The sequence below is a fragment of the Toxoplasma gondii genome, chromosome XII (genome assembly GCF_000006565.2).
Source record: "Toxoplasma gondii ME49 chromosome XII, whole genome shotgun sequence".
In the NCBI taxonomy this organism is placed as follows: Eukaryota; Apicomplexa; class Conoidasida; order Eucoccidiorida; family Sarcocystidae; genus Toxoplasma; species Toxoplasma gondii.
Window position 1 is genome coordinate 1,034,820 of NC_031480.1, and position 12,228 is coordinate 1,047,047.

General features: G+C 52.0%; 2 protein-coding genes across 2 annotated transcripts; both read right to left on the bottom strand.

The window, feature by feature from the left end:
• Nucleotides 1–48: 48 nt before the first annotated feature.
• TGME49_219250 (acetyltransferase, GNAT family protein) lies at nucleotides 49–7,451 on the bottom strand. Its single transcript, XM_018779840.1, has 7 exons — nucleotides 6,123–7,451; nucleotides 5,316–5,594; nucleotides 4,753–4,818; nucleotides 4,081–4,254; nucleotides 3,629–3,742; nucleotides 2,828–3,133; nucleotides 49–2,256 (listed from the first exon to the last, which is right to left on the bottom strand). Exons 1-7 carry the CDS (start codon nucleotides 6,910–6,912, stop codon nucleotides 1,514–1,516), a joined length of 2,472 nt encoding a protein of 823 aa, XP_018634805.1. The 5' UTR covers nucleotides 6,913–7,451; the 3' UTR covers nucleotides 49–1,513.
• A 1,366-nt stretch (nucleotides 7,452–8,817) lies between these two features.
• Nucleotides 8,818–12,205, bottom strand: TGME49_219240 (Peptidyl-tRNA hydrolase PTH2 domain-containing protein). The gene is made up of 2 exons (XM_002370647.2): nucleotides 9,656–12,205; nucleotides 8,818–9,358 (listed from the first exon to the last, which is right to left on the bottom strand). Exons 1-2 carry the CDS (start codon nucleotides 10,195–10,197, stop codon nucleotides 9,100–9,102), a joined length of 801 nt encoding a protein of 266 aa, XP_002370688.2. The 5' UTR covers nucleotides 10,198–12,205; the 3' UTR covers nucleotides 8,818–9,099.
• Between the last annotated feature and the right edge of the window lie 23 nt (nucleotides 12,206–12,228).

The following is a 12,228-nucleotide window of genomic DNA, read 5'->3' on the forward strand; positions in this document are numbered from 1 at the left end:
TGCATGCTGAAATATTTGCTTTTCAGAGTGGAAAGGAAACAGACGCAGTGCAGATAATGACAAATCCTCTTCCTGCTGCCTCTAGGAAGTGTGTTCCCATGCAAACACACCGCAGTTTCGTCACTTAGGAGTCTGTCTGTATTCTCATTCGCCCATGACAAGAACAACAACAATAATACTTCACTACAGCTGGAACACAGATCCACGTAGGTGCACATACTCGCACACCTGAAAACTCCCGTCTCACAAAGTCAACGAAGATTCGCAGACCTGGTCACCGAACAGTTCCAGAGAGGAAGACTGCCTCACCGGATACACAAACACCTAAGTCCAGGAAGCGCGTTTCCCGTCCTTTTTTTCGAGTTCGCGCTTCACTGAAAGTCTTCCCTCAAAATCTGTTTTTGTCCTTTTCGACAAGCCTCGCTCTGTCGTTCCGTGTTTCACCATGCGCCGTTCCGTTTGCTCTGCCCCCTCAATTAAGAACCGCAATAAATTCTCGGAAGCCTTTCCCTGCCCCCGTTGCCGCGTATCTTTTCCATTTTCCGCGACATCACAACTCTTCCTGTGTTTATGCTTGTTATCCAACACAGACATCTGCTTCCCTATTTCCCCAGTTGGTAAGAATGCTTCGTGCCGCGTCACCTTCCGTTTCTGTATCCTTCAAACGGGTCATGCACAACTGCCGGTAAAACTCTGGCACAGCCCTCTTGCAGCTCTTCCTCTCTGTCTTCTTCAAGGATAAACTGCCGCGTTGGAGTGACGATATTCAGAGATAGACGAAAGTATTTGCGTTAAAATGCGTCAGGGGTTGTGCCGTGCCGTACCGATCTAATACCGGTATCTCCCTGTTTCTTTAAATGAAACTATGTGTCAAGGGGCGCTCTGCAGCCACTTTCTAGAGGCACCGCGACTGCATGCTCTTTCCTTTTCTTTCAGAAAACGCGGCTGGTTGAATCTAAACCTAAAGCGTTTTGTGACTTTTTCTGATTCGTCCGCGTTTCTTCAGGTCGTCCCGTATCGCTGTCCCGGCACTGGTCTGGAGGTGTTCCTAACGAAGCAACTAGAATCTTTTTTCGCCGCGAGCCACCGCCGCAAACGCATACACAATTCTGTCGCCTCTCCTCTTAACGCACTTGCTTTCCATTTTCTCTGGTCGTCAGTTCCTCAAGATTCCGCCTGCGTGTCACTCGAGCCGGTGCTGAGTGCACCCCTCGTGTGCCTGCGTGCAAAGCCGCGGCCCAGAAAATAAGCTCGCCACAAGGCGTACATTCTTGTAGGGGGGAGACCTCCGAAAACTCTCGATAAGACAAGGTACTGCAATGGCGACGCTTACGCTGGTAAACAAAGTTGTCCTTTTAAACGCGTGGTCTCCGCATTTTTCCTAACTATTTCGCTTTCTTTCCCCGTGCACCGACATTGTCTTCATACCCGCCCTCCCCACCCGCGGCCCCCCTCTCGTCCTGTCTGTCTCGCGGCCTTCCGCTCTCGCTTTTTGCTTTGAAAAGTCTCCTCCTCAGGCTTCATCATCGAACTGCTCGTGAATGCCAAGCGGTAAAACTACTGGAGCGTAGCCCTCTTTCTTGGCTTGCGGGCGCATCCCGCTGAAGCTGCCCGGACTCCCGGGCTCCGCCCTTCGCGCCCGGCTGCATGCGGTGGCCTCTGAGCCTGCCGCCGCATGCAGCGACGCCGGATTGTCGATCGGACCCCCTTTTAGCCAGCACCGTCGCCAGCACAAAATAAGCAAGAGGAATCCTGTGGCGACCAGTAGGAGCGCTGTGCAATTCTGGAGAAAGGGAAACTCTCCTTCGCCGTCTTCCTCCTGACGCTTCGCTCCGACCTGGCTCTCCGATGGCCCCGTCCCCTGCGGCCGCTCTTGCTCTCCATTTTTCCTCTTGGCCTTTCCAGCTGCAGCTGTCTCTCCACTCTCGAGCGCTTCTCTCTCTGGCCTTCTCTCCCCTGGTCCCCCCGTCTTCTCGCTTCCTTGCGCCGACGCAGACGAAGCACTCTCTCCAACGAGCTCCCCCGAAGGACTCGCTGCATGCACTGCCTCTGTGGGGTCGGCTCCAGGTGTCTCGGAAAAGAGTTTGTGCGGCTCAGGCCCTTCCGCTGTCTTTGCTGGCAGTTCCACAGGTGGCAGACTCGTGCGTTTGACGCTCGAGGCTGAAGCCGAAGGATCTGCCCCCACCGTTGATGCCGTCTGCGGCGGATTCTTCTGCAGTTCCTTCACTGCGTCACTCAACAGGATGATGCGGCTCTCTGAGGAGATAGCAGAGAGAAGGACCACCGCAGAAGCGTGGGCGGGGTGGCCGGAAGAAAGGGAGCAAACACAACGAATGAGATCAAACACAGGAACACGAGAATAATGACACCGACGCGCGGCACCTTCGGTGACCACCATGCCTCACAGCCTTTCTCGAAAACGCACGGGTTTCCAGAGCATAGAATAGAAGAAAGCGAGGCAGCCCGCTCTCGACTTCTAGGTCTTCCACGAAATCTTTCGCACTTGGTCTTAGAACCTCTGTCTCTTTCACTCGTCACAGGACGCAAACACCCCGTAGTTTTCTTGCACTTCTCCCCCTTGTCTGCCTTCCTCGCCACGCGTCTCTGTCGCGACGCTGTGCTTTTCGAGACCCCCGCGTTGTTCTCCACCCTTCAATTCACCTCCCTTTCTCTGGCTACTTCCTTATTGTCCTCGCTCTACACACAATATTTCCCTCGCTGTCTGCCTCCTAGTGGCGTCCACGCGAATATCTGTTCGCGCCGCATATCTGCCTCTGTCTCGCGTTCTCGCTCCCCGATCCTCCGTTTGTTTTTTGCATGTCCTCACTGTTCAGTTTGACGCGTTGCGTGAGGGCGAACTCCTCAGGTTTTGTCCAGGGAATCGAAACAGTCATTTCGTGTTCGAAACGGCGGTCTTTTCGCCACTCGAACAAGCCATCGAAGCCGCTCGCGTCTCCCCACTGTTCCTCTTCCTTCCCCGTGACTTCGAAGAAATTTGTCAAGCGAAATCCTGACTCCCAGTGGTGAATGAGAGCAGCGAGGTCCTCTGCAGGGATGCGGTTGATCACCTTCTCGATCGCGCCGTGCTCCGCTTTCCCGGCCTCAAGCAACAGGTACTCAAAGAGGTACAGAACTGCGACGAACCAGCAAACAACTCGACACGAAGACATGCGCTTCCAGATGCGGCCTCCACAGGGTTCTTCTTGACGACGAAACACTGCTGACTAGAGTGCACAAGACAGCCAAACCTGATGGATGTCCACGCACGGACACCCACCAACGCCTCTGAGGAAATCCGGAGATCCACACGAAGCGAAAGAACAAAGCACGGAGGCGAGAAGGGGAGGAGGAGGACCAGCAAGAAACACGAAGAAGAGAGGATGATGGGGCTAAAGGAACAACGCCACGACGAGAAGAATAAAGAGAGGAGATGGACAGGACGGAAAACACTGAGCACAAGTATTCTGGTCATGAGAGAGAACGCGATAAAGTCACGAAAGAGAGATCCTAGCGACACCCGAAAGACTGCGACGGCGGAGAAAACCACTTGAGACGAAGACGAAGAGGACGCATAGACAACACAGAGATACGAGACGAGGAACGCTGGCAAACCTCTAGAAGGTCTGACCTGCGTCTGGATCAGCGTCCTCGTCGACAATTGTCTCAATGCCCGACAACACGCCGTCCTTCACGGGATTCTTCAGCCACAGCGCTCCAACCACGTTTCCAGTTGGAGAGGAGGCTGCAAAGACACCACAAATTACAGAAACACACTGCCTCAGCGACCTGCCGCCAGAGGCGGAACAGGCGTCAAACGCCGCATCCTTTACCCCGAAGTTGCGTGAGTGTTGTGCCGAGCTCCCCACTTATTTCGTCCTTTTGATACACTGAAGTGTTTCCTCATCCGCGTCAGTTTTCATACGGGCAGCATACGAGACAAAGCATTTCTCTGGAAAAAAAGCAGTCGGTTCACGCCCGATTATCTCGGTATCTCTGCTTCTCCTCTCTACGGCAAAAAGGACGCTTTTGGCACGCAGGTCCCCCTCGTTTCTGCTCTTTTTTGACTCGTTCGCGACCTACCGAAAGCGGCAAAGTTCCGCAGGGTCGCATTACCAAAGGCCACCTGCGCGGACTGGAGCAACTGCTTGTCATTCTGAGCGACGAGAAACGCTATAACCTTCTGCTCTTCGTCGCTGGAGGCCTCTCTCATCGGGGTGACTACGACAGGTGGAAGAGCCTTTGCTATCTTGGCCGCTGGGGAGCAACACACGAGAGAAAGCACACACGTCAACTCTCGGAGATGTAGACACTTTCTGCAAACTCCTCTGCTGGCCGCCCTAACAACAGAGACAAGCATCAACAGATTTACGCCGTATGCCTCTGCCGTCACACAGAAAATGATGCACGGCCAGATACTGGCGTGCAGAGGCGCAGCGTAGTAACTTGTTTTCACTGTACCATCAAGTTTAAACTGATATATGTGCTTGAGAATCAAACGGATGGTCGGGTTAGCGCTCAGAGAAGACATGCGTCGCCGCAACGGCCCCGCCTCTGTAGCTGACTCGAACTCGCCTCTGCTTAGCGCTTGGTTCTGGAAGCAAGACTACTCTAAAACCAGGGCCTTTTCAGCTTCCCCAATGGCAAATACGAGAAAGATGCACGATTTATACACACAGAAATAGACCAGGTTTTGCTTGAAATAAAAAAAAAGGCCCAAAGGAAACTCTCAAACACATTCTCTCTGGTGCTTACCTCCGCTGCCAGGAGGTCCGAAGGACAGCTGTTCCACCTTCGATTCCAACGCCGCGATCAGTTTCTCTGGGTAAGACATCGTACACAGAACCCGTCTTGAGTGAACAAAGGAAAAGTGGAGTCAACAGCTAAGCGGCTGGCAAGTAAAGGCACTTTGAAAGCTGAACGTGGTCCCTTGACATTCGACGCTTCTTTACATGCAACGCGCAACTCAAGTCGCCGACGACCTGCTTCACACGATTAACATGTCACCGAAAGTGTCGTGGGTGCATCGTAGACACACACCTCAACAGGCCAACCGAATGACAACAGGGGTGTCACGTTTCGATTCCCGTCGACCACCAACTCGACAGCGGCCAGGGACAACCTGAACACGGTGCTTCTGTGTTTTTGATCAGGCAGCACCGGAAATTTCACGTTCCGAAGAGCTTGAACGTCTCTTCTCCTGCTTTGCATTCCTCTTTATCTGCGCCGCTGCGTGCGTCACCTCGTTGTGTCCACGTTTCTTCTGTGGCTTCTCCCCCGCCTCCGTACTCCCCCCGCTTTAATCGTATGCTTGGTACCTTGTTTTGCGACGGCCGTGCGAAGCCTCTCCTCGACAGTTCTGTACGGGAGGGAGAGCTGGAGGTCGTAGCCTGCTTGCACATTCTGGGAGGAGTAATAGTTCGGGAGGTACTCAACAGGCGTGAAGCCGGTCGACAGATAGAGGGACAGCGGCGGAGCCTGGGTAACCCACACATGAAGACGAGCTCGATCGATTTGGTAGCGCGGATTCGGGTTCCGTTTGCTCCCCCTCGCAAACAGGGAAGCCAGTTCGAGTGATTGGCGAAGGAGTTCTCGTCCTGCAAAAGCAGAGACAGAGTCAAGACTCGAGGCCACACCTGAACCGCTGGCGAAGACCTCGGCGCCGATGGAGGTCGACGACCCTTCTCGAGTCGACACGCACGGGCTGGCAAGGCTATGCCGCAGATACAGAGGGACGGGGGGAAACCGGGCACCCCCAGAAAGCACAGCTACACCCGAATTATATCGCCTCTGACATACATGCTTGCACAGTGGGTGACGCAAATGCATACAGACGACGGAATCGATCCAATGACACTACACATATCGACAAAGTGACACGCTCACCAAGAGGTCTTCATCTGTATATATGTGTACGTGGTTATGTCAAGCGGCGAAACCATGCATCCACAAAAGGGTACGAAACCTGCTAGAAGATTCACAGACAAAAGCTCGTGGGCCGGCGTCTGGGTCCGCGTCAGAATCGGCCTTCTCTCTGCTCTGGTAGGAACACAAAAAGGCTGGCGCGCCATCTCGAGCACACCGTGGAGAAATGAACAGTCGCTCTCGGCTTTTCCGGTTCTTACCGAGTCCCATTCTTCGGTAGTTGCTGTCGATGGCGAGCATCATGATGTTCGCCATGCCTTGGTCGTCGAGGGAAGTGCCTGCAACTCCAATGATTTTTCTCCGTTGTCCGGGCCCAGCAGGTTGCTTTTCGCGCGCGACAACACTCAGCTGCTTGAAGAGCGGCCTGCGCAAGAAGTACTGCATTGTCGAACTGGAGTACTTGACGGGGTACTCGTCTGTGCGGAGGAGCAGCGAGCGCACGTCCTCAACATCGTCGTCGCGGAACATATCAAATTCAATGAGGCGCTGGAGGGTTTCTTTTCGACCCGCGATTCGCGAGGCAATGGTCGAGGACGGCGACTGCGGCGCAACAGAAGAATCGGCCCGCGAGACGACTTTTTGTCGGGCCTCCTTTTTGGAGGTGGGTTGGGAATCACCGTGGACAGGTGTAGTTGCACCATCTGCGGGGCTGTCGCTGCTTCGCGAGTCGGCAGAGAGGCCGGGGATAAGAAAGAACTGTTGCGAGAGAATGGAGACGATTAGGACAAGAAGACATAACTGGAGAAATGGGCGGGTGAGAAGCCGTCGACCACGCGTGGCGACCCATGCGCTTGGTAAGAGTCTCTTCTTGCCGGAAGAACTACATGAGGGAGACGAGGAAGGTGCGCGCAATCGGAAAGCCAGGCATTCTGAAGGGCGTTCGTTTCTGGAATGATTTCGAGGAGCGGCAACGGCGTCAGCAGAAGAAGCGCCGCTGGCAGACTCCTGGCGTCTGGCTCCCATTTCGGAAGCGGGTTCGCGACGGTTCATCGGTAAAAAGTGAGAGAGAACGGAGCTGCTCGAGTAATCGTCTTCTTGACTTGTCCTTAGGCATGCAGCCGACGTTCCGGGATCCAGACGCCGAAGAACGCCAGCGAAGAACGGGGGTTACTTTGATTGTCACGCGGTTCTGAAAAGGAATTGAGGGGAACAGAAGACCTTTTGGCGGACAAAAAGAGGCGCCGACTTCGCCCGGATCGAGTGCCATAGGAACTACCAGGCGCCAAAGCAGCGCTCACCATGGATCCAGACTGCGACGGCGAGGGAACGGGACGGCCAAAGTTGGGGCACCAACTTCCGAAAAGCAATCCTTCGGATGAATGGTTAGATATTTCGGTCAACTTCGCGAAGAATGATAACGTTTCTGCCACGAGGACGCAACTTCCGCTTTCCTCAAGTTGCAGCCGAAGCAGGGGCAAAGTGGGACGGACGGCGTTGTGGATCCCCTAATGCGGCGCAAGTCTCAGGTGTACTTACACCTGAGGAAAGCCACTTGAATGTGATACGACGCAGAGGAGACTGTTCAATGCGTTCTCTGCCTTCTAGCAAGTCTCTGAGACGCGCTAGGCGTCAGTGCCAAACCCCAGTAAGACTGCATGCAGGCTGCTGCCCGCGAAAAGTAAGGGACGGACTAGCTCTCGGGGTAGCAAGCGTAATAAGAGATCCAAAAAAAGATGAACAGGATTAGAAGAAGGCAAAGGTGAAGTTCCACAGCTTCGTGCTCCATGCGTTACTCGCTCTTGCGATATCTAAAAAAGACGCTGTGAACCCATTGTCTGGGATGGTCTTCGGGACCAAAAAGAACGATCAGAATCGGAGACAGCTGCTGGAGGTGCCAGTGAAGCCTCTCCGGGTCACAAACTTGTGGAGCACCACATTTCTCAAGGGGTTTGCATGAAAACACTGGAACTTACACTTGTCAGCTGTCCCTGGGAACTTGTCTCTGGGCGGGGCTTTCGAATGGAAAACGGCTTCCGGCCTTAAGGAGGCAACAGCGATTTGGCGATCATATAGTCTTCAAGTTTCTTGACGTCGTTGAGTATACCGAATACACTTCAGATCCAAACCATCACTATGATTTCTATGTTATCATTGCTGGCTTCCAATCACCAATGTCTGTGTACCGTTCATCTATTAATAACATCAGAGGAAAAGTGACGGCAGGAGTCAGTTGCACGTAACTGTTCGCAGATTTGTTTGGCGAACGATGCTCGTTGCAAGTATTCGAGTATGCGCAGGCGAGTCGCGATATAAAAGGCTGATGTAAATGACTCTAGCAACTTGTATAGACTCAATTATGGCACATCACAGATTCACAGTAGTGCGCAGACGCCAGAACATCGAAAAAACGCCGAAATCCAAACCGAACTCCACAACAGGGAGCGTTTTCACATATCCCTGACTGAAAAAGACACCCACTTGCGACCTACAAACAAGCAGATCCTACATAGGGAAACTAGAAGCTGTTCTGCCATCATATTGTTGGCCAGAGTTCCTGTGTGATGATCGTTCGGTGAGAGCATCTCTATAGAATCCAGGCAGTGAAGGTATGTCCTCGTTAACTGCGACAGTGAGCCCAAATGCTATGCAGCTGTCGATGAAGTCGACTTCTAGCACCCTTCACATTTTATGTTCAGAGAGCTGTGCGTGACTATCGGCAACGCGTTTTTCCGTCGGATTTCACAGTAACCAAGTTACCGATGTTTTTTAGTACCATGATACATAGATTGTATATTTCAATTAAGAAGAGCGACGGAACGCTGTTGCACGACCGGAGATCACCTTCAGTCCTCAAAAGGGTGGCGGTATACACAGGCATGAGACAGCACAGTCGCTGCGCCGTCACATCGTGCGCATATATATATATATATATATATATATATATATGAATGTAACACCGTGCATAAACGCACATTTCCTTACATGTGCGTAAATCAAGAAGTGTGCTTACTCACATGCGTACGCATGCACAGCACTGCTCGGGCAACATGCGAGCAAGCTGAAACGAAAACTTCTCACCCCAAGCCCCAAGTTTGCGGCTTTCAAAACGAAAAACGAATTTTTGTTAATGGGGACAAAGACGTATCATCCTGGAAATCGAGGTCGCCTCGGGAAGGTCAGAGAAGAATTGGTCACGCGTGTTTTTCCAAAAGAAATGCCCACCCTATACTTTCTCTTCTACGAGTAGAGTTTGAAACTCTTGAGTAACGAGTTAACTTTCGACCGCCGCATAGGCTGTATCGCCACGCAGGTTGGGATCCCCTCGGGTTGTTCAATCCACAGTTTGTGGCAAATATCTTTTGTGTCAAGAGTCTCGCTGATTTTTCTAAGATCCTCTTCGCTGTGGACTTCCAGAACGACTTTCCGCATGTTGTCGCCTTCTGCAAGGTACGCCTGCACGTCTGGCTCCGAATACGCTGATGCCACTACACTAATGCTGTGCGCAAAATGACGGACAGAAAATCGTGTATGCAACAAATGAAGAAACAGCGTCCACACGCAGACGCAATGATGACACAGGGTTCTCGCCTTTCAGCTCTCTATCCGTAACCGTCAAACATGAATTAGGTGCCTACGGTTCCCGAGTATGGCGTTTGAGGCAGCTGCTAGCACAGATTTAGCCAATTTTTTCACACATAAACGTTAGTATCATGTTTTTAACGAACGACCTGCCGGCGAATAGCATTTGTGGAAGCAGGCAACAGCCTCTGTGTGCTGTCGGGTTACCGCTTACCAAGCGTGGCACGCCTGAGCAATGACTGCTCCTGTCGGCCATCCCAGCGCTGTCTGGAGATCTTTCCGAAGCAAGACATACTGAACAATGGGGTCGGGGCGGCCAGCCTGTCTCTTTTCCTTTGTTCCCACGACTTTTCCATTTTCTGTTTTTACGCCGATGGTGTCCTCTGCTTGCGCGTTGTTGTCCGCCTGTTGGTGCTGAGTGGAGGTCTGCATCCCAGCTGCACTAGAGGGTGCATCACTCGAAAGTGAAAAAATGCCCCCGCTCGAAATGTTCATAGTGGAGTGAGGTTTGAGGAATACACTGAACTGCTGTACTTTTGTGATTGTTTCCACCCGCCTGCCTACTGAACAGGCTTGCCGTGTGATGGTAGGTGGGCGCTTCGGGTGACCTAAGGAGAGTGACGAAGGAAACAAGGAACAGCGAGAGGGGAATAACGGTGCGCGAGGAAGGCCCGGAAGCCTTTTCCACGCTACCCTGTTCGGCGACAACCCGCAACTACCCGAGAGCTGAAACGGTGAGGAGTTTCCCCTCCACATTCGAAACTCACAGAACAACAACGAACACGAGCATTCCTTTCGCTGCTTCAAACGTGAGAGGCGTCCTTTGTCTCCGTCTGGCACATACTCACACAAACCATATCCACTCCCATGCCGAAGACATTACAAAAATACAGTAAAGTAGTTTGCATCTATAAACAGATATTCGCACACTTCCGCATAGGTAGACAGGTGGGACATCGCGGCGTACGCACTGAGACGCGCAGCAAGTTGCCACGAGCACGAAGAGCGGGGAAGAGTACCACCCTGGGACAATCGGATGTCTGTTCTGAGAGGTACGATGGTCAACCCGTGGAGGGCCGGGACCGAATGCAGACACGAGAGCTAGCCGGCATAAATGTGATTTCTAGGTAGCTCCCCGTAGAAGGTGTGGCGGCATGTGAACGCGAACCGAGCCAGAAGGATGTTTGGCATTTCGCGTAAACACCCGTTTAACAGAGAACAGACACATGGACAGACGCCCAGGAAAACGCTCGGGTTTCCATGAGAAATCGCCGCACGCTTCCAGGTTTGAGGGAACCCCAAAACGTTGCTTTAAAACCACAGAATCTACAGCTTTAGCAAGACAGGATATTTTTCACAACGAAGAGATTGTAGGGCACCAGTATATCAACAGAAAGACACACCAAAGCTAACACTCCACATGACACACGACGTGTAATGGATATAAGCATAGACAGATGCTTTTTTGTTAACCAATGTGCACCTTTTCCGCTCAAACGTTTTGTGCGCTCGCATCGGGGGATGCACACTTGCATTCCACATCCCCCTTTGCCTCAGCTAGGAATGGAAAAGACAGCCGCAGTAGCGCAAGGCGGTGAAATGCACATCAACAAAGCTTGAAACCGAGAAAAAAAGAAGATTCGTTCCGGAAATTTCACACTTCCGCTTGTTATGGACGGTCAAAGAGAAACCATCCGCGACACGTATGTCCGATCGCGATTGAGTTACGCTGAAAGGCTTTTCATTTTCATGCTGTCAGGACCATCACTAGGCTGGGTTCAAAAGTGTCGTCTGGGAATGGTTTCTTATGCCGGCGTCAGAATGTCAACGTTTTATTTGTCTTTCGGCTCTTCGCGTCCGTACTATCTCGTGCATGCAAAAAAATAGTCGTCCAGATACAGGGGACGAGACAACTGCGTGCATGCATGTGGGTAGACTAGTGTGGCTAGTAACTAGAGAATTCTGTATCGGTTTATTCGTTTCCACACTAATTTCCCTGCAATCACCATCCCTGAGTTACGCTAGCACTACTTCAGGGCTCCAGTTTTCGTGAGTACCTTCTCTGGTCAGGAGCTTTGTTCATTCCGGTATTTAACGTACCCTAATACAGGATCTGAGTTTGCCCCATTGTGGCATGGCAGGAGTGGGTCTCAGAGGCACTGGTGTATCGTCCCCTGAATCAAGAAATTTGGATTGCCCTCTTTAATTTTTTTTGGCTCAAGACTGTTGCTTAACCTACAAAGAAGGAGAAGCAAACGCAGTTTCGTGCTTTGTGCTAGTAGATCGTATAGGGAGACTGAACTGCAAATACTCCGGGAACGTCCTTGGAACCGCAATGAAAAAAACGTCTTTCTGTCGGGGACCTGCTACGAGCACTGAAGATTTAGAACACGGAGGGACAGCTGCCACAATGCAAGAAAGGAGGAGGCTAGCAAGCCAAGAAATCGGCCTCAATCGTGAAAACAGTGGGAACTCGCTCAGGGTCAAAGATAGGCGGATTGCTACGGTTTTAGAGTTGAAAAGAAAATGCGTCTCTGCAGCCAGGATAAAGCTTGGATCCGGCAATCATCACACCAACACGAGAAGAAGAGGAGTTTCCACCGCAGAAAAAGGCCCGAGGACGGGCCGGTACCATGCCACTCCACACACAAACCCAACGGATACGAGTCCCTCACTTCATACGACGTGACAAGAAGCCAAAGAGAAATATGCCGAGATCTTCAAGAGACAAAGCATCAAGTTCCAAAGCAATACGCACACGGTTGCAGACAGCCACATATATATATA